At 48.0% G+C, this 27,190-nt stretch overlaps 4 protein-coding genes across 4 annotated transcripts; 1 reads left to right on the forward strand and 3 right to left on the reverse strand.

Annotated features, from left to right (window-relative positions):
• Positions 1-3,457: 3,457 nt before the first annotated feature.
• rab3db (RAB3D, member RAS oncogene family, b) lies at positions 3,458-12,780 on the reverse strand. The gene is made up of 5 exons (XM_041243500.1): positions 12,309-12,780; positions 8,517-8,744; positions 5,047-5,165; positions 4,185-4,309; positions 3,458-3,713 (listed from the first exon to the last, which is right to left on the reverse strand). The coding sequence occupies exons 2-5, from the start codon at positions 8,742-8,744 to the stop codon at positions 3,529-3,531; spliced, it is 657 nt and encodes a 218-aa protein (XP_041099434.1). The 5' UTR covers positions 12,309-12,780; the 3' UTR covers positions 3,458-3,528.
• Positions 12,562-19,132, reverse strand: pld6 (phospholipase D family, member 6). The gene is made up of 2 exons (XM_041243499.1): positions 18,002-19,132; positions 12,562-15,581 (listed from the first exon to the last, which is right to left on the reverse strand). Exons 1-2 carry the CDS (start codon positions 18,507-18,509, stop codon positions 15,337-15,339), a joined length of 753 nt encoding a protein of 250 aa, XP_041099433.1. The 5' UTR covers positions 18,510-19,132; the 3' UTR covers positions 12,562-15,336.
• Positions 19,133-19,969: 837 nt separating this feature from the next.
• On the reverse strand, positions 19,970-23,226 carry tmem205 (transmembrane protein 205). The gene is made up of 4 exons (XM_041243495.1): positions 23,153-23,226; positions 22,143-22,250; positions 21,391-21,554; positions 19,970-20,642 (listed from the first exon to the last, which is right to left on the reverse strand). The coding sequence occupies exons 2-4, from the start codon at positions 22,240-22,242 to the stop codon at positions 20,340-20,342; spliced, it is 567 nt and encodes a 188-aa protein (XP_041099429.1). The 5' UTR covers positions 22,243-22,250; positions 23,153-23,226; the 3' UTR covers positions 19,970-20,339.
• A 556-nt stretch (positions 23,227-23,782) lies between these two features.
• Positions 23,783-26,563, forward strand: LOC121310196 (coiled-coil domain-containing protein 159-like). Its single transcript, XM_041243496.1, has 6 exons — positions 23,783-23,834; positions 23,943-23,967; positions 24,525-24,604; positions 25,250-25,331; positions 25,648-25,909; positions 26,269-26,563. Exons 1-6 carry the CDS (start codon positions 23,784-23,786, stop codon positions 26,420-26,422), a joined length of 654 nt encoding a protein of 217 aa, XP_041099430.1. The 5' UTR covers position 23,783; the 3' UTR covers positions 26,423-26,563.
• Positions 26,564-27,190: the final 627 nt, after the last annotated feature.

Genomic DNA, 27,190 nt, shown 5'->3' on the forward strand with positions numbered 1-27,190 from the left:
ATTAATCTCTCAATCCTAAAAATTGTAGGTGATACAAAACCTTTGGCCACAGCTGTGCATTAAAATCGCTGTCAGATGGTAGCAGGGTGCAAAATACTAAGGATCTGCAACAACTATCTATCTTCTTAACCAGACACAGGGGTTGAATTATATTCTTGGCTGAAGGCACAGAAATCCAAGCTTTGGCAGTTTTTGATACCACAGTGTTACGGACTAGGATCTTCCAGGTACAGCGGGATTGTAACCCGCGCCAACAGGAGGCCGCTCTTACCAGCAAGGCACTTCCACGTGTTCATCGCATTGCTACGAACTTGCAAACAGCCACTGGCACAGAACGTTCTGAAAACCGTCAGCAATACTGCGTGCGAAGATACGGACGGCTGACCTCGCGTTTGGAATGGGCACCTCATTTATAATACTAGGGTTCCAATCTTCAAAATCTTGATCAGGAATCTTTTAAAAAACCCACAAAACCCTCAACTAGATTTCATCCCAGTGTCTGGAATTGCGTCGACAGAAAATGAAACTGCAGTCCTAGGCAGCCATGGCAGCTCAGGCTGCTCTACTGTTTCTTACAGGAGGCTGGCTCTGCGTTAGAGCTGCAATGGCATCAGTTTCATAACCTCGTCTGCAAGGGGGCAGGTGGGTTTGCAAGTGCAGAGAGTAGTTTCAAGGGGTCTCAGTCTAGCAGGTGCAGTGATGAGATTGTTGTTTGGAGGAGTCTCTAGCAGGTGCAGTGATGAGATTGTTGTTTGGAGGGGTCTCTAGCAGGTGCAGTGATGAGATTGTGTGTTTGGAGGAGTCTCTAGCAGGTGCAGTGATGAGATTGTTGTTTGGAGGGGTCTCTAGCAGGTGCAGTGATGAGATTGTTGTTTGGAGGGGTCTCTAGCAGGTGCAGTGATGAGATTGTTGTTTGGAGGGGTCTCTAGCAGGTGCAGTCTCTAGCAGGTGCAGTGCAGTGATGAGATTGTTGTTTGGAGGGGTCTCTAGCAGGTGCAGTGATGAGATTGTTGTTTGGAGAGGTCTCTAGCAGGTGCAGTGATGAGATTGTTGTTTGGAGAGGTCTCTAGCAGGTGCAGTGATGAGATTGTTGTTTGGAGGGGTCTCTAGCAGGTGCAGTGCTCTAGCAGGTGCAGTGATGAGATTGTTGTTTGGAGGGGTCTCTAGCAGGTGCAGTGATGAGATTGTTGTTTGGAGGGGTCTCTAGCAGGTGCAGTGATGAGATTGTTGTTTGGAGGGGTCTCTAGGGTCTCTAGCAGGTGCAGTGATGAGATTGTTGTTTGGAGGGGTCTCTAGTCTCTAGCAGGTGCAGTGATGAGATTGTTGTTTGGAGGGGTCTCTAGCAGGTGCAGTGATGCAGATGAGATGTTGTTTGGAGGGGTCTCTAGCAGGTGCAGTGATGAGATTGTTGTTTGGAGGGGTCTCTAGCAGGTGCAGTGATGAGATTGTTGTTTGGAGGGGTCTCTAGCAGGTGCAGTGATGAGATTGTTGTTTGGAGGGGTCTCTAGCAGGTGCAGTGATGAGATTGTTGTTTGGAGGGGTCTCTAGCAGGTGCAGTGATGAGATTGTTGTTTGGAGGGGTCTCTAGCAGGTGCAGTCTCTAGCAGGTGCAGTGATGAGATTGTTGTTTGGAGGGGTCTCTAGCAGGTGCAGTGATGAGATTGTTGTTTGGAGGGGTCTCTAGCAGGTGCAGTGATGAGATTGTTGTTTGGAGGGGTCTCTAGCAGGTGCAGTCTCTAGCAGGTGCAGTGATGAGATTGTTGTTTGGAGGGGTCTCTAGCAGGTGCAGTGATGAGATTGTTGTTTGGAGGGGTCTCTAGCAGGTGCAGTGATGAGATTGTTGTTTGGAGGGGTCTCTAGCAGGTGCAGTGATGAGATTGTTGTTTGGAGGGGTCTCTAGCAGGTGCAGTGATGAGATTGTTGTTTGGAGGGGTCTCTAGCAGGTGCAGTGATGAGATTGTTGTTTGGAGGGGTCTCTAGCAGGTGCAGTGATGAGATTGTTGTTTGGAGGGGTCTCTAGCAGGTGCAGTGATGAGATTGTTGTTTGGAGGGGTCTCTAGCAGGTGCAGTGATGAGATTGTTGTTTGGAGGGGTCTCTAGCAGGTGCAGTGATGAGATTGTTGTTTGGAGGGGTCTCTAGCAGGTGCAGTGATGAGATTGTTGTTTGGAGGGGTCTCTAGCAGGTGCAGTGATGAGATTGTTGTTTGGAGGGGTCTCTAGCAGGTGCAGTGATGAGATTGTTGTTTGGAGGGGTCTCTAGCAGGTGCAGTGATGAGATTGTTGTTTGGAGGGGTCTCTAGCAGGTGCAGTGATGAGATTGTTGTTTGGAGGGGTCTCTAGCAGGTGCAGTGATGAGATTGTTGTTTGGAGGGGTCTCTAGCAGGTGCAGTGATGAGATTGTTGTTTGGAGGGGTCTCTAGCAGGTGCAGTGATGAGATTGTTGTTTGGAGGGGTCTCTAGCAGGTGCAGTGATGAGATTGTTGTTTGGAGGGTCTCTAGCGGGTGCAGTGATGAGATTGTTGTTTGGAGGGGTCTCTAGCAGGTGCAGTCTCTAGCAGGTGCAGTGATGAGATTGTTGTTTGGAGGGGTCTCTAGCAGGTGCAGTGATGAGATTGTTGTTTGGAGGGGTCTCTAGCAGGTGCAGTGATGAGATTGTTGTTTGGAGGGGTCTCTAGCAGGTGCAGTGATGAGATTGTTGTTTGGAGGGGTCTCTAGTGCAGTGATGAGATTGTTGTTTGGAGGGGTCTCTAGCAGGTGCAGTGATGAGATTGTTGTTTGGAGGGGTCTCTAGCAGGTGCAGTGATGAGATTGTTGTTTGGAGGGGTCTCTAGCAGGTGCAGTGATGAGATTGTTGTTTGGAGGGGTCTCTAGCAGGTGCAGTGATGAGATTGTTGTTTGGAGGGGTCTCTAGCAGGTGCAGTGATGAGATTGTTGTTTGGAGGGGTCTCTAGCAGGTGCAGTGATGAGATTGTTGTTTGGAGGGGTCTCTAGCAGGTGCAGTGATGAGATTGTTGTTTGGAGGGGTCTCTAGCAGGTGCAGTGATGAGATTGTTGTTTGGAGGGGTCTCTAGCAGGTGCAGGATGGTCTCTAGCAGGTGCAGTGATGAGATTGTTGTTTGGAGGGGTCTCTAGCAGGTGCAGTGATGAGATTGTTGTTTGGAGGGGTCTCTAGCAGGTGCAGTGATGAGATTGTTGTTTGGAGGGGTCTCTAGCAGGTGCAGTGATGAGATTGTTGTTTGGAGAGGTCTCTAGCAGGTGCAGTGATGAGATTGTTGTTTGGAGGGGTCTCTAGCAGGTGCAGTGATGAGATTGTTGTTTGGAGGGGTCTCTAGCAGGTGCAGTGATGAGATTGTTGTTTGGAGGAGTCTCTAGCAGGTGCAGTGATGAGATTGTTGTTTGGAGGGGTCTCTAGCAGGTGCAGTGATGAGATTGTTGTTTGGAGGGGTCTCTAGCAGGTGCAGTGATGAGATTGTTGTTTGGAGGGGTCTCTAGCAGGTGCAGTGATGAGATTGTAGTTTGGAGGGGTCTCTAGCAGGCACAGCCCCCCTGGCTGGGAGGCGGGCTCTCGTTCAGCGTGGGGGTCTTATTGTTCATGACCGTGGGGTCCGAATCTAGACTCTCGTTCATCTTCTCGCAGATAATGTCCACCAGCCTCTCAAACACCTGCTTCACGTTGATGTTGTCCTTCGCACTGGCTTCAAAAAACTCAAAACCTGAAAACATAAAATTAAATCAATTCAAAAATCGCAAACGGAATACAAATAAAAAAGAAAAGGAACACTACATCAGCCCCGTGAAGCCAGTGTGTGAAACTCAATCTCCTCTCGCTCCCAATATCAGACTGGGGCTGCAGCCGGGTCCACCCTCAGTCTGCAATCAATTCAATTCAAGGTAACGTCCCCCGTCAGTGTGGAGAGACGCAGTTCTGCAGCCTGCAATCACAGCTGGGGCAGACAGACAGACACACAGACAGTCTCTCTCAACTGGATTTGATCTCAGGATCTGCTGCTGATGGAAACGAACGAGTCTGCTTTCAAACCACTGTGTCGCATCAGGGCGTCTTTGACAAACGTCTTTATGAACGAAACTCCTCGAAGGAATGGATCAAGGAACGCATCACGGCGCGTTTCAGTCAAACAGCTCGAGCTTTACCAAAACTGCTGAGGAATGTATTCCAAACCCACCTAGCTCGTCGGACAGCCTCCTGCCTTCCTCCGTTGGGACGACCCGATCATCTTCCAGGTCACACTTGTTACCGACTAAAATGACCTGCGCATTGTCCCAGGAATAGGTCTTGATCTGCGTCGCCCTGAGAAACAAGAAAAAACAGGAGCGTCCTGAAGCGGGGAGAAGCATTACGGGCGCGCGCGCGTCACTGTGTATCAGCGAGGCCCGGTACCCTCGTAACAGGAGGTCTCATAAGAGAGGCGCGCACGGTTTGCACCGAGATACACGAACAGCAGCACAGCACGGCTCGCTGCACTTCGAACAGCTCTTGGATAAACCGTTTTATGCTTCTTATGAATTCCCCCTATCACACTGCATGCTTGTCTCAAATGATCTTATGATGCATCACACCAGCAGCCCGTCCCATGCATCACGATACATTATTGCAGCCTGTGTATCACGATACGTCCTGCATCACGACAGCAGTGTATCGTTACACCCCGACTCAACATCGAAACAGTGCAAAAAAAGTTTTAAACTTTTATAATGTTGCCTAAAGAGCCGGAGGATTTTTTAAGACTCCTTTTCACTACTGGTTACAAAACTTTCCCAGTGTGTTAAAGTTTAAAGTGTTTAACCCAAACGGAATTAAAACAGACCCCCTCCCCCCTCCCCCCTCCCCCCCCCCCAACCGTGACACGGACAGCATGTGACACACCAGGGAATGCGCTTCTTGCTCTCCGTGGTAAACGCACAGCAGAACTGCGTGAAAACAGCACAGGCAAACTGCAAAACAAACGCGCATTTACTGCGGTCAGTTCTTACAAGCGTGTGTGTGATGTGACGGGGTCGGGCAGGGGTCACGGCGCTCACACTCACCAGTCTTGCACTGCGTTGAAGGACTCCTGGTTGGTGATGTCATACGTCAGCAGGAATCCCATGGCTCCCCTGTAGTAGGCGGTCGTGATGGTGCGATACCTCTCCTGGCCAGCGGTGTCCTGCGCCACAAACACAGACAACTCACACATTGGAGGGGGGCGGAGAATGCATTCCAAAAGGAGATCCAATATAAAAATATATTCACTCACTAGATCTCTTAACAGCTGCGTTTACCCAGCACGGTTAGTAAAACGTCTAATCAATATATCACATATATAAATCAAAAATCCCCCCAGACCCCCCAGACCCCCCAGCGTCTGCTGGTCTTCATTACTAAACCACACCCTGAACTGAACTGATAATCTGCTTAAATTAGAGCTTTTTAATTGTTCTCGGCTTTTCAAGTTACTTCTAAAATGTTACAGCTAACTTGAAATCCGCAACTGTTTAAGCTCTGAAAACAAGTAAAAAGGTCTAATTAAGATCATTATCAGTTCAATGAAGAGTTGAGTAATTGCTAGCTCAGTTATAATGAAAAGCAGACGACACAGAGGGGGACCCCAGGACCAGGGCTGGGAAGCCCTGGCATAGATACACTGCGAGACTAATCACACAAATTCTCTCTCTCCCGGCGAACAAAATTAAAGTCGAGGAATGTATCCCCCGGGTGATTTATGACCCACGATTAAAGAAACAAGTGTTTTCTTTCTTTATTGCTGCGATGTGGACAAGGCAGGGGATGCAGTGCAGTCTTGCAAACACTCTGCTACACTGGGCGGAGAATTCAGCGTTGTATACTGTTCATTTTAACATCTAGTAAAGGTCACTGGACACACAAAATGTGTTGAAAGTAGTTTCTCTCCTGTAAATGAACCATATAGAACAGGCCTCAGCGGTTCTCTTCCTGTGCCGAGTCTTTTTTTAGGATGCCGTGACGTACAGAGCTTTCTTTACCAACGCAAACACACTCACAAAAAAGCATCATTAAAAAGCCCAAACTAACCCAAACACTGCTGAATGAAACCTGTCCACATGGCAACCAGCCTCTGCTCCTCACTGGTCTCCTGGCAACCAGCTTACAAGCCTGGCTTTTTAAAAACAAGGCCTTGGAATCACAAAAGGGTTGTCGAGGTAACCGAGGTGGTGGGTGTAAAGGTGTCTCTCCTCCGTTTTTGGTAAAAGTGAAGGATATTTACTGATCTCTCTGTGCAGACACACCAAAGCTGCCTTCCCCGCATTCTAGATCAAAAAGGAACGCAGTGGAGTCTAAAAACACGTCAGTCGCGGGGAAAGCAGCGACAGGTCACTGGCAAGCACTCGCGCGACAGCCAGGCTCTCTCCCACCCCCTGTCTGATTCAGGCAGTCCTCTTGATGCAATGGAAAGAGCATTAGGAGCCTCTTCTGTTACCAGCTGCTTCTCTGAGAAGGCTGAAAATGCTGACGAAGACGACAAATGGAAACAAACGGCAACAAAGCCCCTGACCCATGGGTCAATAAAGTAAAGCATTCTGACAGATGGAGAAAGGCGCCGTGTAGAAATGAGATACACGCATGACACCTCTCAGGTGCGTGACTAGGAGCCTGCAAACACAATGTGAATTCGTCTAATTGCTTGTGTAAGAAATCTGTATTTTAGAGGCATTCTGGTACCTGCAGAATTAGGAGCACAGCGCTGGCTACTGGGAAGACAGGCCAAAGCTTCAAGCTTCTGGGTGTATTCGCAAGGAAACAAATTATTTAAAATGTTCTATCCCCTCCCCTCTCCAATTACAATAAAAAAAAAAAAAAAGACTAAAATAACCGTTTTCAATTCTCAAGAACTGAAACTCCCCGGAGCGCACTCCTTCATAACAGGGGAAAATAAAACCCGTTCAACACAGCGCGAGCCTCTTTCACACAGGAACGGACAGCAATACGTATTGCATGAGCTGATCTGGAATTAGCATCGTGCTTAAGAGCAGCGCTACAACATTATCCAGCAAGTCGGTTTTGCGGTTGAATGTTTTGCAGGGTCTTAAATACAAAACACACGCTATGTGATCTACTGTTTACTGCGATATAGCTGTAACTCAGTCTGTTATACTATATATAGTCAAGGCTGTGATCAGGACAAATGGTGGTCCACACCATCTGGTATTTGGTTCCCAGGCAGTGTAAACATGCTAAAGGATTTCCCAGCCCACAGGAGAGCCATTGTGACAGATCTTATCTTTTTAAAGTGCAGACGAGTGTTTGTGCAGCCAGCACACAGACGTCTCAACCCTCCCCCTTTCTCCACACACACACACAGAGTCGCACACCAGCTCCACACTGCAATCCACACAGTCCCGGGGATCACCAGACAAGCCTGGGTCCGAGGGCAGGCGGAGTGGAGCGGAGGAGTGGACTGCACTGTACGACAGAGAGCAACGCGGTTGTTATTTTAAACACCGTAGCCCCCCCCTGATAATTCTTCACAACTCAAGAGTTTAAAACGACCTTTATAATAAAATTCGGTTTCATTCATGAAACGCTTACAGTTGGAAGACGAGAACTTCCCCTGAGATCGGGGGAGGGGGGGGGGGCGCCGAACTTTCAGTAGTTCTTAGAAGTCGCCCCCCCAGATATTCTTTATGGCAAATATTTGTAACTGCTGTTTTGTTGTAATCGCTTCCCCTAGTTGATTCTTTCACAGATTCAAGGTTTTTTTTGTATTATTTAATTTGAAACATGCTGTAGAACAGGTGAGGTTTCCCTGTGTTTTTCAATCATTAACTGGAATGTAAACCACAGGTTATTCAGACAGGCAATCTACTCATTCTGCAGGTCCCCACACCCCACACCCCACACCCTCTTCACACACACCCTACATCCACTCACAGAGACCCAGGCAATGGATCAGGGGCAGGGCCGCTGCGGACCGGACTGGCTCCGTCAGTCAAGGATGAAACAGTCAACGCGTCCTCGCTCGAACCCTCCTGTTAGGTTTCGGTTCTATCTGACCCGACTCTAGTTTCCAATCAGCTTAAACGCTATTTTTCTTCTCATTTTCTGTATAATATTTTATGGCTTTTCCTATGTTGGGGTCGTGAACTGATACACAGAAAACAGAACCTTTGAGATGTTTATTTTTTTTTAGAACAGGTCATGTGTACGAATAAGATGTTTCGGGTCACTGTGACCCCTGGCGTTTATCTGTGTAGATTTGTGTGCAAGAATAAAACAAACTTCTTCAATTTGTTATTTTACCATTATTATATTTGTATTATTATTTCTGAAAATGGCTGCACCTTTCTGGAGATATTTATAAACAAAACAAACAATATTTATCTAGGAGGCAGAGTCTAATCTTCTCTGTCAGTACTGCAACAGCATCTCACTGGTAAAGACACTCCAGAATGAGGAGATCCCAGTGCTCCCTTGATAAAGAGATTTGGACGTCAACAGATCTTTTCCTGGTAAGAAAAGGTCAAGTGAGCACTAAACTCACCCAGATCTGCAGCTTGACCCTCTTGTTGTTGCGGTACACGGTCTTCACCTTGAAGTCGATGCCCACCGTGCTGACGAAGGCCGAGGTGAAGGAGTCGTCAGCGTAGCGGAACAGGAAGCTGGTCTTCCCCACACTGCTGTTCCCGATGATCAGCAGCTTGAACATGTAGTCGAAGTTCTGATCCACTGCGTCCTTCTGAGACTGCCGGGACTCGTTAGCGGAGGCCATCTGAACAGAGAGACAGGGGGGGGGAGAGGAGAGAGAGGGAGAGAGAGGGACAGAGAGAGAGAGAGAGAGAGAGAGAGAGAGAGAGAGAGAGAGAGAGAGAGAGAGAGAGAGAGAGAGAGAGAGAGAGAGAGAGAGAGAGAGAGAGAGAGAGAGAGAGAGAGACAGAGAGGGAGAGAGAGAGAGAGAGAGAGAGACAGAGAGAGAGAGAGAGAGAGAGAGAGAGAGAGAGAGACAGAGACAGAGAGAGACAGAGAGAGAGAGAGACAGAGAGAGAGAGAGAGAGAGAGAGAGAGAGAGAGAGAGAGGGAGAGAGAGGGAGAGAGAGGCAAAAGATAAAAATAACTTTCAAAGAAAAAAATAATGTCAGAATAAACTGCTGTCAGCCACGTGAACAAACTGATTGTTTTTCAAATGTGCCGCTGTGACCATATAACAATGCCATGTTAAAATGAACTGCTCCCTCCGATACCCCCCGAGAGAAAGGGTGCTCCCTCCAGTCCAGGGCAGGCTTGAGGCACGGAGACTGAACTGCTCCCTCCCTCACCCCCTGAGAGAAAGGGTGCTCCCTCCAGTCCAGGGCAGGCTTGAGGCACGGAGACTGAACTGCTCCCTCCCTCACCCCCTGAGAGAAAGGGTGCTCCCTCCAGTCCAGGGCAGGCTTGAGGCACGGAGACTGAACTGCTCCCTCACCCCCTGAGAGAAAGGGTGCCCCCTCCAGTCCAGGGCAGGCTTGAGGCACGGAGACTGAACTGCTCCCTCACCCCCCCCCCTAAGAGAAAGGGTGCTCCCTCCAGTCCAGGGCAGGCTTGAGGCACGGAGACTGAACTGCTCCCTCACCCCCTGAGAGAAAGGGTGCTCCCTCCAGTCCAGGGCAGGCTTGAGGCACGGAGACTGAACTGCTCCCTCACCCCCTGAGAGAAAGGGTGCTCCCTCCAGTCCAGGGCAGGCTTGAGGCACGGAGACTGAACTGCTCCCTCACCCCCTGAGAGAAAGGGTGCTCCCTCCAGTCCAGGGCAGGCTTGAGGCACGGAGACTGAACTGCTCCCTCACCCCCTGAGAGAAAGGGTGCCCCCTCCAGTCCAGGGCAGGCACGGAGACTGAGCAGCACTGAGGTGCTAACTGGTTTTGTGTCGACTTCCTTCCTTGTCAGTTAGTGAGCAGTGTTCTGACGCACTGTTGCAACACACACAGGAACACAGGCTGACAGACAGGCTGTTACTATGGCTGGAGCATCGTTACAACACACACCCAGGGTCATAATCTCCCTAAAAAGGGAAGAAAAACACACACACACACACACACACACACACACACACACACACACACACACAGATACACAGTCCCATCGAGCACACAGACACACACACACACACACACACACACAGTCTCATCGCGCACACAGGCACACACATCGCAGAGTGAGAGATGAACGCATTTCAAAATGTTTTAAGATAAACATTAATATTATGCACAAGCAGTTAGTTTAACAGAAACGGTAGCCATCTCATATCTCCCACACAAGCCCGTAGTTTATCATCAGGGCTGTAGAGAGAGACACGCTTCTATATGATGGACTTCAGCGTTTAGAGAAAGTCAGATGAGTGTTTATATTGAGAGAGTGTTTGGTGCAGCTACTGGCAGCGGCTGCCTCCGTGCCGGGAAGAACCCGACTGGTGCTAACATCTGCAAAAACGCAGAACTAAAAGCTGTGTAACTGGGAACTAACAGAGTAAACCCATCTCCGCGGAGTCCAACTCATTCGCGGACAGATTACCTTCTGAACAGGGAGGGACTCTGTCAGACTTTTTACTTTATGTTTACGTTATACGCACCGCTTTCCTTTGCATTACGCTGCGCCTTTTCGACGCAGCCCGGTACGCATTCTGCTACAGCAATGCTACAGCAATGACGGCGCTTGTGGATTTGAGCAAGGCTTTGTTCATGCAATGGCAGGTCTAGAAGCTGCGCTACACTTTGATAAATAGAGGACCTTCTCAATTTGAGTTACTTCATGATACTGTGGCATTGACTGAATATCTGACAACACTGCATGGGCAGTATGTTCGAATGAGAGATGATTATTATTATTATTATTATTATTATTATTATTATTAGTAGTATTATTATTAGTATTATTATTATTAACAGAAAACGTATGACTTTTGCACTGCGTCACCGCGTCTGGGGAAAGGCAGGCCCACTGTGTTTCCAAACTACACGCTGGATTTAAATACGCGTTTGAGACTTTCCACTGTATTTAATGCACTATTTCATGTATTATGCTGCTGTCATGTATTCTGCTCTTTCCACTGTATTTAATGCACTATTTCATGTATTATGCTGCTATCCTGTATTCTGCTCTTTCCACTGTATTTAATGCACTATTTCATGTATTATGCTGCTGTCCTGTATTCTGCTCTTTCCTATCTGTATTTAATGCACTATTTCATGTATTATGCTGCTATCCTGTATTCTGCTCTTTCCACTGTATTTAATGCACTATTTCATGTATTATGCTGCTATCCTGTATTCTGCTCTTTCCACTGTATTTAATGCACTATTTCATGTATTATGCTGCTATCCTGTATTCTGCTCTTTCCACTGTATTTAATGTATGATGCATGTCTCTGTTTTTGTAGTATTATGGGTTTTCTTGTTGTTTCTGCATCCTGTAAAGCGCTTTGTGATGGCGGTCCACTATGAAAGGCGCTATATAAAAATAAAGATTGATTGATCCAGCCACCGCGTTGCCACGATACTGCAGAACGCATCGCTTTCCTTACACGAGGAGCGGTCGCTAAAGTGAACCTGCAACGAGAAACCGCGCTGGAACCGAAATTGAGAAAAAATGAACCCGAGAAAAACACGCATCATCATCATCATCATCATCATCATCATCACCCCCTCCCGATCCGTTCCTGCACAGCACGCCTGGGGAGAGGAAACGCCACCCTTTCATTGCAGCGCCCGAGAGTTTAAAGAGACAGTATTGAAATCAGCAAACTCGGCAATACCCATTTCCGAGACACCCCGTCTCCCTACAGCTAAATCACTGCACCAGCGCGTCTTGTCTAGAGAAACCTGGGTTGAAAAAGCGCGTTTGCATTACAGGAAAACCACGTAGAGGTTCAGATCACGAGTAAATCAATAAGATCCTGCTGCATTCACCCCAGCAATCTTTTCACTTCACATTCAAATCGGTGTTTTCCGAACGGAAACCGTAATCATAAATATTCAAATGTTTGTCACGATCACTCTGCACCACTGAGAAGCGCTTGTACTGTCCTCCCTAAGGAGATGCATGACTTTACCAATTGCCCGTCAGCACTGATAAAACCGGAGGCGGCGCCGCGGTGTTTCACTCAGGTATTTGTGATTCATAATTACTCTGCTAACCTTAACGACTTGAAAAGCAAAAAGTCTTTTCTATAAACTAATTAAAAAAAAAAAAACAACGCTTTAAAACGACTTGTCAGGGAGCCGGATTACCATCCATATGTTTTAAACAGTGTGGGGACCACACGGCAGCCCCCCGGTTTAAACGCGCACCAAAAAAACGCTTACCTTTTTACTATAGAAGACTGTCCTCGCTTCGCTGTTATGTGTAATCTATAGCCTATATAACTCCCCGTGCGTATTTCACCTCTTCTTCTTCTTCTTCTTCTTCTTTCGTTTCTGGTTCACTCCTCCTGTCCTCACTCCTTCACCCGGATCTAAGCGACTCTAGCGTTTGCAGATTAAGGAAGCGAGCGAGTCCTGCCATACAGCTGGCTCCGAGTGAAGAGGTGTGTCCATCTATTATTTTTTTTTTTTTCCCTTGCTGTGATCAGGCCTTAACAATCAATCCTCTGGCGCATTCAACCCGATTTTGGGTGCCACGACTGTGAGTTACGACACGGACACCTGCTAAGGGCTTTTGCTAAATAATACTAGGCAATACACCGCCCCCGCTCTCGCCAGATACACTTCATAAAGCGCTTTAAACAGGCTTAGTCACAGCGTTTGTTTGAAGGCTTCATGAGATGAGTTAACGCCGCTTGCATCGTGAAAAAGAAGAACGCTCTTTCAACATCGAAGAATAATTATATACAGACAAAGAGGCGTACCTGGGTTCAAAAGGGAGGGAGGGAGGGAGGGAGGAGGAGGGCCCTTTCTGTAGCTGATGCATGCATGAAGATTATTATAGGAACATGTTTCACTGCAGAGAGAAACTCCAGTTAAACTCTAAAAAAATCCTGACAAATATTAAAACATGTCCAGTCGAACAAATAATTAGCTCAATTACGTTAATTAAGTTGGAATCAAAGTCAGAAGACCCCCGCGGCCCTCGAGGGCTGGAGTCTGACAGCTCTGTTTAATTATAAAGGGAAGGGTTTGGAGAGTACTTTACACTGTACCAGCGACCTTGCAGATTTTGTGATTCTCTGCTGTGCAGCTCTACTCCAGTGGCCTCTCTTTCCCTTCTCTTTTCTGGGCTGCAGAGTTCCTGTTACCCTGTGCTCTCAGCCCGTACCGTGGAGTCCTGGGATCAGCCCAGCTCTCCGTGCAGTCCCGTCTCTCCTGGAGTGGGCTGAACAGAACAGGGCACTGCACTGGGTTTGACTCTGCAGGAGTCTGACTGTCAGAATGCACGGCACTGATTTTCAATACAACAATACACCTGTAGGAATACAGCTCCTGGGTAAACCTGCCCTGTGTTGCCACTGATAGGATTTCAATGAGACGAAATTAACCAGCGTTTTAAAATCCACAACTTCCAAGGAATGCAGCCAAGAGACAGTAGGGGTGAAGCCTGTGGTTTGTTGCACAACGGTTCCATGGTGATCCTGCAGCAGCCTGTCTGGTTTGAGTGCATTCCTCAGAGACAGCTGGTGGAGCTGCAGGCTGTGCTGAATGGCAGACTTTCTCGGCTCTCTTACCAAGCTGGGGCTCTGTTGAGACGAGCGATTCGTTCGGATTACTGATCGCGATCTGGACCTTAACAGAAAAAGTGCTTGCCTGGCCTGGTTCTGTTTAAAACCGAACCAACGAGGACCCTTTCGATAAAAACAAGAGAGCGACCTCAGATTGTGAGGTTTGGTTTCAGCGGCCGCGACCAGCCCAGCCAGCATCTCATTACGATCGATTACCGGGCCCAGTTTGAACGAGCGGGTTTCGATCGGACTCTACTGAAACTGCACTTTGAATCTGTAAAAAAAAAGACAAAATCAGACGCAAACCGAGGGATTAAAAGGTTCTTTTTAATAAAGAAAATAACTTCCTAAATCACCTCCCATATTCCTTACATTCCAAAACTAAAACAAAAAAGTTTGTTGAAATAACGAGACAGAACGAAAGCAAACAGAACTGACCTGAACCTTCTGCTATAAATTTGTCCCCCTCAGGCTGCTGTCTGCAAAACCTGTTTTTTTTATTTTAAGTTGTTATTTTACTTTCTGTGAGGAGGAATTAAACAAGGGCACGTACAAAGGGATTGAAAAAACAAATCAGCAGCAGAAAAAAAAACATTATAGAACGTGTGTTATTTTTATGAATTCTTTTTTTCGTTTTGGGTCTAGACAATCACAGCACACACACACACAGTGTGGCTGAACACACGGGCTCTCATTTTAATAATCTAAACGGTGGCAGATCTTAATACCGCCACTCTTTAAGCCATGTTCTTATTTCTGTAGTGAGGAGGTGCATGAAACAGGGTTTGCAATGTCCCGACAGGATGGATCAACAGGATGGCTTTTTTTTTATTCACGGGCTTGTTCACGCTGCTGGAACGGGGAGCGTGTTTCTACCTTTTAGGACGGCAGCACAGAGATCAGACCCCCCTTGCTGTGTGCAGGCAGGGTTCAAAGTGGCTGTTCTGCAGCCCTGGTCTTCCATGGAAAATACCCAGACAGACCAAAGCCCCAGGAGCGGAGGGGGGGCAAGCTGCAGTCCTGGGGGGCCTTGGGGTTTTCATTTCACCTCTCAACATAATTGAGCTCACTAGTTGCTCGATTGGCCGTCTTTAATATCTGTCAAGGTCTTTCACGGTTGAGAATTTAAAAACGCGCTTGACTCACGGCCTATGAAACACGTTGAGCCCTGGAGAGAAGTGTTCAATTTGGTCGATGAATCAAACACTTTAGACCAGTGGAGTAATTGAGAGCTCGGGGCGGAAGGAGAACCAGAAGTGCCTGCGTCTGCTCCAGGAGCTCCCTGCTTCAGAGCTCTGTGCAAGTTATCAAGCGCCAGGGCGCGGTGGAGAAGGGTTTGGGATTGGCTTGGGTGTTTTATGAAATCTAGTCGAAATGTTTGTCATAAAATTTGTATACTTTTCTTATAGTATTATAACATTGCACATCTAACACCTTACCGTGTGTGTGTGCGTGCGTGCGTGTGTCTGTGTGTGTCAGTGTGTGTCTGCGTGCGTGTGTCTGTGTGTATCAGTGTGTGTGTCTGTGTGTCTGTGTGTATCAGTGTGTGTATCAGTGTGTGTGTGTCTGTGTGAATGCATGCCCAGTGTTTATGATTAATACAGCACCTCAGTAGTTTAACAGACTGCCATTCCTTCCTCGTTACACACACAGCCCCATCTCATAACTACAGCTCCTCGCTACAGCATTACGAAGCCGGGCTCCGTGGGTGACCTGGCTGGGTCGTTGGCCTCCCAGAGCTTCTCGAACTCCTGCAGGAATGGCTTCACGAAGCCGCTGTCCTCGGTGACCAGGACGTTCTCCTTGTTTCCCTGCACGGCCTGGTGCGTCCAGTTCAGAGAGCCCGTCACCAGGAGCTTCCTATCCACCACGGCGAACTTGTGGTGCATGTGGAACCCGCCCAGCTCGTGCCTCACCGAGACCCCTGCGGATTCACAGACAGGGTTAAACAGTGACAGTTAAAGAAACAGGCACGTCAGCGACAGCCGAGCCACATCGCAGCCGCGTGTACAGACTGGGGGAGAACAAGAAGCGGCACTGCATACTTTAAATGGGAGTCATCTGATTAGGTAAGCAAGTGATGTGCATCACCTTACAAACGCACAACTCTGGCCAAAGCGCCGCCCAACAGAATGAACAAATTCTGCTTCAGTCGAGTGGAACCTGCTGAATAACATCACGACAGAGGCTTGCCGTAGTTCTAGGAGCTCAGCTCAGCTCGCTACGCTAACCCTACTGCTCCCTCAGCCTGTATAGCCCAGGCTCACCTTCCAGTACTTGTTCTGCAAGCCTTTGTCCGCCGCCTCCCCCTTTGCAGCTGCGTCTCCCTTGTGGGGGGGTCGGCGGTCCTCCCCCACCCGGCCCTGGTGACCTCAGACCCACGTCCAGAAGACGAGGTCCTGGGCCAAACAGCCAATCACCCCACACTCTCATGCAAAGCTTGTGGCCATAGCTGTACATGCACAGACACAATCGAAGCAGAAAAAGCAAGCGAAGAGGCAATGGATTTTCAACCAGGAAGTAGTGCTATTCAGAGGCAGGAAATAGGTTTTAAAACACCTGATCAGCCCCATTTAAAGGGGCACAGTGATACTGCTGCTTGTGCGAACAAAGGGGTAAGACACGGCTTTTAAAACACTATTAGAGCTCCTTTTAAAAGGGTCTGGAGGCTAGGAGTGTATTATACAAGCCTGCTGAAAAAACACCACAATCTGCGCATTCGTTCTTTCAATGAGGACCCTAATAAAAGAGCCCCAAGGTTATCAGAAAACCAACAGCCTGGTCTCTCAATTTAAATAATAATGACTCCGCAGTCTAGAACTCTCTACACCTTTTCTGATTTATTTTTCTGCTCTGTTGATTGTACACACTTGCTGTATCTTACTGTGCACTCTAAAACATCAGCTAACTGTGGAGAAATTAATCAGTACAGACATATGCATCGTCATACCACTGGCTGGCATGAACGACCAGAGACATTGCACCAGGAATCTGCAGAGCTAGCTGGCACACTGGCCAAGGCCTTCTCTAGAAGTCTTCTCGGCTTGGATTACTGATTTCCCTTAGCCTGGAGACACCTGTGGGTGTAATTACCAGGATATGACTCACGCAGGACAGGATCGCCCGCAGCTTACATAAGAGCTAAGAAAATGCTGATTTGCAACAGAACAAAAGATCCTGTTTGCGCTGAATGAAGCTGCAATGCAAACTCCTGCAAGCACAAATTAAAACACAAAGGACACGCACCTCATTAGTATTGATTTTTATACAGTGCTTTGTGTGCCATCAACTCCGATGTACGATGTAAAAAGCCTGGAGATTGAAGGCTGAGAGACTCGCAGAAGCCAAGCCAAACCGTCCTCTTGCAAATTGAAGTGCTCTTTTGTGTCTGATCCAGACGTCCCATTAAGAGACTCCCTGATGGGTTTAATTAAAAGAGACAAGCTGGACTGGGCAGGATCCAGCACGCCCGTTTCCAGCTCCCCTGCTCGTCAGCATTTTATTTCTGCAAGCTTCTGCAAGGGTGGGAGTGGAGAAGCAGGGAGGGAGTGGAGAAGCAGGGTGGGCGTGGAGAAGCAGGGTGGGAGTGGAGAAGCAGGGTGGGCGTGGAGAAGCAGGGTGGGAGTGGAGAAGCAGGGTGGGCGTGGAGAAGCAGGGTGGGAGTGGAGAAGCAGGGTGGGAGTGGAGGAAGCAGAGTGGGAGTGGGGAAGCAGGGTGGGAGTGGGGAAGCGGAGGGGGAGTGGGGAAGCTGGGTGGGAGTGGAGAAGCAGAGTGGGAGTGGGGAAGCAGGGTGGGAGTGGGGAAGCAGGGAGGGAGTGGGGAAGCAGAGTGGGAGTGGGGAAGCAGGGTGGGAGTGGGGAAGAAGTGGGGAAGCAGAGGGAGTGGGGAAGCAGGGTGGGAGTGGGGAAGCAGAGGGGTGGGGAGTGGGGAAGCAGAGTGGGAGTGGGGAAGCAGAGTGGGAGTGGGGAAGCTGGGTGGGAGTGGGGAAGCGGAGGGGGAGTGGGGAAGCAGGGTGGGAGTGGGGAAGCGGAGGGGGAGTGGGGAAGCAGGGTGGGAGTGGGGAAGCGGAGGGGGAGTGGGGAAGCAGAGTGGGAGTGGGGAAGCAGGGTGGGAGTGGGGAAGCGGAGGGGGAGTGGGGAAGCTGGGTGGGAGTGGAGAAGCGGAGGGGGAGTGGGGAAGCAGGGTGGGAGTGGGGAAGCGGAGGGGGAGTGGGGAAGCTGGGTGGGAGTGGAGAAGCAGGGTGGGAGTGGGGAAGCGGAGGGGGAGTGGGGAAGCAGGGTGGGAGTGGGGAAGGGGAGGGAGTGGGGAAGCAAGGTAGGAGTGGGGAAGCGGAGCGGTACCTACCTGCCTTGCGGAGCGCTCCGATCTGGGAGCCACTGATCATCATGTAGTCCTTGTCGGTGACGACGCGCACAGAGACCCCGCGCTGGCAGTGCAGCTCCAGCACCACCCTGCACAGCTCCTGGCTGGAGAAGGCGAAGATGCAGAGGTCCAGGGAGGAGCGAGCGGAGAGCAGGTGCCCCAGGAGCCGGGTGAAAGGGGTGGCGTCTCCGTGGGGCAGCGGGCAGGAGCAGGGCCCGGGCTGGAAGACGTGGTTGATGCAGGTAACCGCGGCGGGGAAGAAGAGGACTTCCTTCACAGGCTTGACTCTGCCGTCTCGCAGGCAGCGAAGCAGCCAGGAGATTCCTTCCAGGCTCAGGGTGGCAGCCAGCACGCCAATCCCCAACAGCTTCAACACTTTCCCCGCAGAAAACCCCTCCGGGAGCATTCTGTTTTCGTTTATCCCCCCAGCGGCTGGAAAGAGGTGAAGATGTGTATTATTGCATTTGTAAATAAGACAAGTATAATGCATGGATTGAAATTCACGCCCAGTCCTGGGTTTCAGTTTTACAGAACAGATCGTCAGCCAGGAGTCTGATGTTCAAACGATGCAATCAGCACAGCTTGTACGGACTCTCACCCACGCTATGTGGTTTCTAATAATTATTTTTTCGTTCTCTCTCTCACATTGATGATGCAAAAGGCCCTAACTAACTCAGCAGAGAAACTACTGCCTGGCTGAGCTCAGACTTTTAAAAAAAAAAATTCACTGAAGTACATCATGTAAAAGTAATTGGGCGTCCAAGTGATTACATTTCTGTATCCCCTGTTTATTCTACCTGTAAATGAATTGTTATGCCCCTCATGCACGCTGGCCTGCCCTTTACAATGCCTTTACAATACCCGGCGTTTTGCTGTTAACTTTGACGAGGGGCTTTATAGCCCAGTTTGTGCTCTGCGTGTAAATCAAAACCACCGGGCAGATCACCATGGCAACTCCAACACACTCCCACCCGAGAAAACACCCTTCAGCAAAATGTGCAGGATGGTGAAGTTTAACCCGGGTCTCTGGCTAGGGAGACCTCCCTTTATTCCCGTGTCATTTTGAAACGACCCGCCTCTCACACGTACCTGCTCATACTAGTTGCGTTATTTGCATTACAGTTTTTAAAAAAAAAAAAAAAAAAAGAATAATGTTGTTTTAAACAGCGTGGTTAAAAAAAAAAAAAAAAATACAAAAATAAATGATAATAACAATGTTTACAGGAGCCCATTATTATTATTATTATTATTATTATTATTATTATTTTTGTATGAACAAAACTGGACTGATTGTACTGCCTACAGTTTGCATTGATTTGCAGAAAAATTTCAATACGTAACTGCTTAGGCCTGTGTCTCTAACTGGCGGTTTACAATATTATTACACGCGTTTTTTTTTTTTTTGACCCGGCATTTTAAAATTCAAACACAGAACAAGGTGTCAAAATTGAAACACAACAAAACAAAACGGCTGATCCACAATAATGCGCGCAAGGGGACGCGCTCTCAAAACCCAGGCGTGCTCCAGCCAGGGCTTCAAACCTAAAATCAAACACATTACCACGGCTACAGGCGTGGAAGGAAAGACAGCCACGAAAAACACATACCTCTGATTGTCTCAGCTGGTCTCTGCTTGATTAGTGGGAACCAGCGTGTCCGAGCATCGCTTTTAATTGCTTTAAACAGCCGTGAAACTCAGCCTGCCCCGACCGAGACGCGTCTCCTCGTCTTCCCAACAAAAGCTCGCTAGGTTGTGTTTTTTTTAGTTCATGAAAACGATCTCACTTAAATATCATAGTTATTTGTTAGTTTAAGTTTACGATTGCGACAAATAACATCTAAAACTGTACCTATAGTACTTAAAAAAAGGGGCTTTTACATTGCATAGTGCGTGTGTGTGTGTGTGTGTGTGTGTGTGTGTGTACTAGGAAGGCAAAATCAACACCAGCACACGTTTATAATTTTATGTTTAATGCACAAACACATCAGAAAAAAAAAGCAATTACCAGTATATCACACTGTTAAACTGATATATCCAATCACACACACAAAAATACTGCATCAGAACATACCTATTCACGAAAAAGTGGAAGCAATGCTTACTTGGAATTTAAAAGCTGATTGTGAGCAAACTACTTTTTTTTTTTTTTTTAGTGTAGTCTAGCCTGCAGTGAATTTAAAATAAATTGATATTTTACACACTCCGTTGACTGCCCAGTTTGTGTGTGCGGTTTTGGGACTGCCAGAGTGTGTGTGAAGTGATGTGGAAGAATACTGCTGCTGTGCTTTCCGGAGCCCCTGTGTGGCTCCCAGCCCTGCCTCACACAGTGCTGAGGTTGAGAGCAGTGTAGACCAGGCTGGCTCCAGTACAGATGATGCACAGCAGGTTGCACAGAGAGGAGAGCCCGTGGTATCTGTAGAAGGTCTCTCGCAGGCGCTTGTATTTGGGGTCCTGCTCTCGGAGCTTGCTGTAGGCTTCCTTGCTGGTGCGGACCCCCACCTCCCCCCCCAGTCCGTGCTCCCTCTCCACCTCCTGCATGTGGAACATGGCCTCTGTCACCGCGGGGCCGAACCACTGGGCATTGAAGCCGGCTAGCAGCACGCAGGAGAAAAACAGAACCATCTGAGAAAACGAGAGAGCCAGCGCTTAAAAGAGCCATACACAATATACACAATACACACACACACACACACACCATTAACTATGCAGTAAACGACAACACACACACACACATCCACACACAGATGGGAGCCGAATCAGTCCAGAGGTGACAGAAGGAGGTGCGATCCCTTTTACTACAACAACTCAGTCACACGTTTTCAAGAGCTCAAAGGGTCCGGTGAAGGTATGAGAGAGACTGGTGTCTGCAAGCACAAGTGCCACTGTCTTTGTGTCTACAGATCTGAGAGAAGTGAGCGAGCGTCGTTTTAAACTGTCGTCAGTGTTTTTTCCGTTAAGTAGATGAAAAGCTACAAAGAGGTGTGGAACTCAGAATGTTATTCAGCAGGTTTCATTCGACTTCATGAAGCAAGATCATTCATTCTACAAACACACATATCCATCCATTCATCTATCTAACTATCTATCTACCCATCCATCTATCCATCCATCTAGCTATCCATCCATCTATCTAGCTATCCATCCATCCATCTATCCATCCATCCATCTATCTATCCATCCATCAATCCATCCATCTATCCACCCATCTATCTATCTATCCATCCATCCATCAATCTATCCATCCATCCATCCATCTATCTATCTCCATCCATCCATCCATCCATCCATCCATCTATCTATCTAGCTATCTATATCTTGTAAGCAGGCTGTCTGCTCTCCTTGCACAGAGAGCAGACTGCTGCTCCCTCACCTGCACAGCCTCGTGGGTGTCAAGCAGCTCGCGGGGGTGGTACACTGCATACACCGCCAGGTTCAGGAAGGAGGACACCAGGACGCCGTAGAAATAGAAGGAGAATAGCTTGCTCTGGACCAAGCCGAACGTGTGACGAGAGACCCCAGCGGCCAGCACGAAACCTGGGGAGAGCAGCGAGAGCAGCTCCTTACTGAACACCCGCCCCTGAGCTACTGCACAAAGCACAAGGCTCAAGATGGGAACTTTGCCGACCACAAAAGCCCCCCAAAAAATGGAACATTGCCCAGGGAAGTTGTTTCCCCTTTAAATGGAGGCGCCACAACTTCAAACAATATCACCTTTTAACACATCCCCTAGCAGACCTAGGCTCAAACACAATTACAATTCCACAATTAACATGCTTGCTGCGTTTCTTCTACCGGGCAGCAATCGCAGGTACAAAAACGCAGAGACACGCTACAGAACGAGACTTCAAAACAAACTGGGTCACTAACGGCTGCAAATGCCAGAAGAATGTTGGCTCAATGCAGAACACAACGTGGAACTCTGAAAGCCTGGAAAGCTGTGGAGCTGAACTGCAACCAAGCAATTACAATTACAATTACAATTACAATTACGCAGGCACAGCTTCAGCTACAATGACATTGTAAATGCAACTAAATAGAAAACAACACCATTCCAGCTGCAGCCGCGCCTGGGTCTGCCTCGTCAAGCTCTTGCGAGGACCGAGCCAGGCGGAGGGACGCTACCTGATACAAGCGTCACCCAGAGCTGCGTGCCCCACGAGAAGGACAGGATGAGCAGGTGGGCGATTTTCACCAGGTCTGTGGGCTCTCCCTCTGTAGCCATTGGACTTCCTGCACATAAAAGACATCAGAACAAGCATAGCCCTGATAAGAGTCGACCAGAACAAAAAACACAGTGTAACAAAACACAGCGACAGCAGGGGGAGGCATTGGTAAATTCCACAGAGCTGTGGAACAAGACTCCTGTTGCATAGCACTATTACCCATTCCAGGTTTTACTATGAGCCACAGTGTAGCTTATTAAACTCATAGTAAAACCTGGAATGGATAACAGTGCTATGCAATGGGAGTCTTGCTTCCATCCGCTGAAACATACTTAAAAGATGACAAACCAGGGTAAAATACGGTAAATGCATGCAAACAAAAATTGAGAAAGTGAAACGGGTGCTTATATTGATTTTTATATAGCGCCTTTTATAGTGGAGCACCATCACAAAGCGCTTTACAAGATAGGAGACTAGGGTGTGTGAGCCGTGCATCAGCTGCAGAGTCACTTCCAACAGCGTCTCACCCCAAAGACGCAGCACAAGGAGGTTCAGTGACTCGCTCAGGGTCCCGCACAGGGAGTCAGGGGCTGAGCCGGGATTTGAACCTCCTGGTTACAAGCCTGTTTCTCTAACCACTGGACCACACAGCCTCACAATCCAAGCGCTCTGCAGCATCATCAGCCTTTTAAAATGTTTCAAAGACGAGCGCACTCCGCGTCTCGATGAGAGAGCAAATTAACCATCTGACATCTTACTCAACCACACGCGTCCTGAAAGCAGGGGCAGCTCGGCGTGATGCTGCTGCAGCAGGACTGTCCACGACTGCGGACTCTGCAGCGCATTGACCCGGGACAACCCGAGCCTGGCCAGGTCTACCCGGATCACACTCCAGCAATCACACAAGCTGCCGCCTGCAACACTTACACATGCTAACCCTATTATTATCATTATTATTATTATTATTACCTCGTTATTGTAACTTTGCACTCTTCTTATCTGTCTTCCGAGCTCCAGACAGATAGCTCCGCCCTCGCAGCCGCTTTTACCAATCATGCTCCCCGTCTCATGAATATGTAATAAGCTATCTCAACAGGGGCCAATCATCGCTAAGCAGTCTGCCTCGCATAACCACGCCCTTCACTGTGACGTACGGTGCCTTGCGAATGACAAACCAGCTTTTGGGTTTTTTTTTGGTTTTTTTCGTGAAACTGCGCGTTTATTTAATGGGAGCTTTTAAACGGTAACTATTTGAATTCGTCTTTTAGAAATAAGAGTATTATTGTGATAATATTATTTTATGCATGTGTTGAGCTTTGCGTTATTCTAATGGAGATGAAAAAAAACAAAACAATAAGTATATCAAGGAAAAAAATGACATATTTATACAAAAGTATTGAGAAGCTAGTGAACGAATTTCAAGGATATTAATATATATTATAGTATATATATATATATATATATATATATATAATATATATATATATATATATATATATATGTATGTGTGTGTGTGTGTGTGTGCCAAACCCTTACAAGACCTAGCATAACTAAATTCACCCGGGGCTGCTTTTCTCATGTTCTTAGGACTGAGTTGAATATGAACACTGAGAGTCTGAGAGCCCAATCACAGCTGAGCGCAGAGGAGAAGGTGAGGAAAAAAACACGTGCTTTTCCAAAATGCTCCCATTCAAAAAAAATTAAAAACCTTCTTTGCCTTGTCTCTGATAAGCATCCTTCCTTCTCTCTTGTCTTCCAGCTTTCCCGGAGCCCTGCTATAAACGGTGATTGCCCTGTTGTGTTGTATTGCACTGTGGCGCACCAGCCACCCTACGCCACTGTGCAGGTTTAATCAGTGCTGTAAGGCCTTGTAAAAAAAAAAAATATGATTTGAAAGCATGCAAAGACTCCTGCCCCTTGCGGTTTGTCTTGTTATTTTCAGGGTGAGGGGGTGGGGTCAAGTTTAGTTGGGTGTATTAGTTCTGATTCTGTGCGGACCACGACTTCAAAGCCTGGTTTCTTACACCACTTATTTGTGTAAGAAGCTTTAAGCTTGTGCTGAATATATTTTTTATAAGTTGTGTCAAATGATATTTTCTACTGCCTGCTGAGCAAAAGGAAACAGGATCGCAATGTGACGCTGTCTCTCACTTCTGTAGCTTGGGTCTAGCAGGCTCTAGTCTCTGTGAGTTTTCTTATCATTCATGTAGGTTTTGAATGCCAGTGTGAGGGTCAGGAAGCTAATATCACCTCTTCGTATCGGTCATCACAAATGCACTGATTAAACAGAGCTGCTGGTCGCCGCGTCTGCAGACTGAGACGAGGGAACTCTGTCTTACAGAATCTCGGCTGCTCGAAGCGCAGAAGATGTTGAAGGAGGAGATGGACGCTGTCAAGAGGCACTTGTTCGCCCAAGCGAAGGTAAATAAACCGTCTCTTCAGATATAACAAGTCAGCCGGTCGCAGCCCATCGCCAGCCTGCAAATTAGAAATCTGAGCTGCCAGTGAGACAAGAAACTGACCATGACGCACAGCAACATTACAGTCAGTGAGGTTATATAATGATGCTACTAGCTGAGCGAACAAGGTCATGGTAAAGAATTTGAAATCTGAAATCTGATACTCCCAATAACTTCATAACCATTGATAATGCTTCTGCCGAGTTGGACAAGCGTTTTTCCAGATTTCTGCCTGCCTGCAGCTGCCTGCACTATACCCTGCGGCTGGGAATTGCATCCCCACGGGGAGTAATAACATTGTACTACCTGAAAAAAACAAGCTAGCAGAAGCAAGGGGGCTGTAATCAAAAAAATAACTCTGTATTGCAGCAGAGAAACCTAGAGACAGGGAACCAACGTCCTGATCAATAGAAGCCAGCCTCACTCACAATGACTGCAAACCTGTAAAACAGTAAGGGGTTAAAACACACAGAAGTGAAACAAAGCTGCTTTCTAAACATCAAGCGATCCAGGTGGGTCATATGGTTTGCAGTAAAGGGCCCGGCTCCAGCACTGCTTTTCAAGTGAAGCCCTCCTTACTAAACCCCTGTGTCTTTCTCTCTGACAGTCTGTGGATGCCTTTAATCGAACCGTCATTCTGCTGGAAAGAGAGAGAAGCCAGCAGTTTAACAAGATCAGAGCATTTCAAGGTAACTGGCTTAATCCACTACCCTCTGAAGGTCGAGGTCCAAACCCAGTGCGGTGAGTTTGTGATCCGAACCAAGACCTTAGTGGACAAAGAGAAAGGGGGCTCCCTCCAGTCCAGGGCAGGCTTGAGGCACGGAGACTGGACTGCTCCCTCACTCGCTAACAATAACTATATGTTTAATTGTCATGTGAATGTGGTCTCTGACACAGCTAGTTTTAACTGACGTGGTTATAATGTATCGTGAAACACTACACTTAAAGTATCTAAGAAAGGAAAGCCAGTGTTTACCGATGTTTGTGTCTCTGGCCATTCTTCAGAGGAGCTCCGCAGGCTAGGCCAGGTTATAGACAGACAGAACCAAGACTCTCAGCTAGAGAAGCGCTTCCAGGGCCTGAGCCAGGAGCTGTCTGGGAAGCTGCTCTTCCTTCGAGGCCTCATTGAGCAGAGAACCACCCACCGGCTCCCCCTGCCTCCCCAGCACCTTCAAACTCCACTCCCAGGCTGCAGCCCAGGCCTCCCCCTGTGTGAAAGCCAGACACTGGAGGCCCTCGGTGACCTTACCCAGGAGATATTCGAGAGGTAACGCTGAAGAATGTGCTTGTTTTACATTGAGAACTTCATGAAGTTTGATTGCCTTGCCTTCCAGGTTACTCCTTGGTTATTTCTGGTTCGAAGTATGTTACTGGCTGAAAGGAATGTCAGTCAATAGGGAAGGCAGCTGATTGGTTATTGACAGGAAATAAGCCAGTGAGGGGTGTGGACAATTTCACCCTCCTGGTGAAATGACACAGGAAGTGGTAGACAGAGCTAGTAAAGCATATGTCACTGTTAAAGGGAATGACTTTGAAAATCTGAGTATCTCTACAGAGCTGCTTCTAATCACTATAAACTGCATCAGTACTGTAGCTCTCTCGCTGTTCTGATCCTGTCTTTCACAGCAAGAAGTTCTTGTGGGAAGAGCTGGAGTCGATCAGGGCCGAAATTGATGACATCAAGCAGAAACTCAGCAAGTATTCCTTTATTTCCATGGCAACAGAATCGATTAACCCTTTACTGACCTGGATGCACCAGCCTGGTTACAGGAGTGCCTAGGCTCATGAAACAATTTCATAGTTCCTACCACAGCCTTCCACCGAGGAAATCAATATATCAATTTATAACCTGATCCATCCCCTCCCCACTCTCTGTGTGAAGAAGAGTCTCCTTCAGCAACATGACTAGGTAACCCATTCCATCCCCTCCCCACTCTCTGTGTGAAGAAGAGTCTCCTTCAGCAACATGACTAGGTAACCCATTCCATCCCCTCTCCACTCTCTGTGTGAAGAAGATTCTCCTTCAGCAACATGACTAGGTAACCCATTCCATCCCCTCCCCACTCTCTGTGTGAAGAGTCTGAGTTGATTTGTGGGTCTCGTTGTTTTTTCAGAGCCCCAAGAGGAGAGCTGGGTGATGGGTCTGGATGATGAGAAGGCAGGGGGAATGGGACGAGAGCGTGGTGGTCAGGTAACCCCATGAGAGATCTGGTTCACTCTCACCCACATCAAGTCACACCACAAAACGTGGTCTTCAGTCAGAGAAAACGGGTTTATTGCATGTTACACTGCGCAGCCTTCAACAGAGCACGACCTACGCTGTGATTCTGCAGAGATTGAGGAGATTCAAGCCACGCGGCGCTCCTTATTGACCCCGTGTTTAACCCTTCCCCTGCCAGAACGAGGAGCGTTTGATTGACGGCTATCAGAGCAGCCGTCACAGCGAGGAGAGAGAGCAGGAGATCACGGCTCTGAGGTGAGAGCGACGCAGACTGCTCTGTAACAAGGGGGGGGGGTGAAAAGGGAGCAGCTCCAATTATTTGTTTAT

This window comes from Polyodon spathula, unplaced genomic scaffold (genome assembly GCF_017654505.1).
Source record: "Polyodon spathula isolate WHYD16114869_AA unplaced genomic scaffold, ASM1765450v1 scaffolds_1814, whole genome shotgun sequence".
NCBI classification, from domain to species: Eukaryota; Metazoa; Chordata; class Actinopteri; order Acipenseriformes; family Polyodontidae; genus Polyodon; species Polyodon spathula.

Excerpts from the sequence above, each read along its gene's own strand:
- rab3db (XM_041243500.1), bottom strand. The coding sequence starts at position 8,744 with ATGGCCTCCGCTAACGAGTCCCGGCAGTCTCAGAAGGACGCAGTGGAT. Across the intron at positions 4,310-5,046 it reads TTCAACGCAGTGCAAGACTG|GGCGACGCAGATCAAGACCT; the intron begins GTGAGTGTGAGC and ends CTTGTTTCTCAG. Across the intron at positions 3,714-4,184 it reads GAGGCTGTCCGACGAGCTAG|GTTTTGAGTTTTTTGAAGCC; the intron begins GTGGGTTTGGAA and ends TTATGTTTTCAG.
- LOC121310196 (XM_041243496.1), top strand. The coding sequence starts at position 23,784 with ATGAACACTGAGAGTCTGAGAGCCCAATCACAGCTGAGCGCAGAGGAG. Across the intron at positions 23,968-24,524 it reads CCGGAGCCCTGCTATAAACG|AATCTCGGCTGCTCGAAGCG; the intron begins GTGATTGCCCTG and ends TCTGTCTTACAG. Across the intron at positions 24,605-25,249 it reads ACTTGTTCGCCCAAGCGAAG|TCTGTGGATGCCTTTAATCG; the intron begins GTAAATAAACCG and ends TCTCTCTGACAG.
- pld6 (XM_041243499.1), bottom strand. The coding sequence starts at position 18,509 with ATGCATTATACTTGTCTTATTTACAAATGCAATAATACACATCTTCAC. Across the intron at positions 15,582-18,001 it reads CGGAGCGCTCCGCAAGGCAG|GGGTCTCGGTGAGGCACGAG; the intron begins GTAGGTACCGCT and ends GTGAATCCGCAG.
- tmem205 (XM_041243495.1), bottom strand. The coding sequence starts at position 22,242 with ATGGCTACAGAGGGAGAGCCCACAGACCTGGTGAAAATCGCCCACCTG. Across the intron at positions 21,555-22,142 it reads CTGGGTGACGCTTGTATCAG|GTTTCGTGCTGGCCGCTGGG; the intron begins GTAGCGTCCCTC and ends TGCTCTCCCCAG. Across the intron at positions 20,643-21,390 it reads ACACCCACGAGGCTGTGCAG|ATGGTTCTGTTTTTCTCCTG; the intron begins GTGAGGGAGCAG and ends TCGTTTTCTCAG.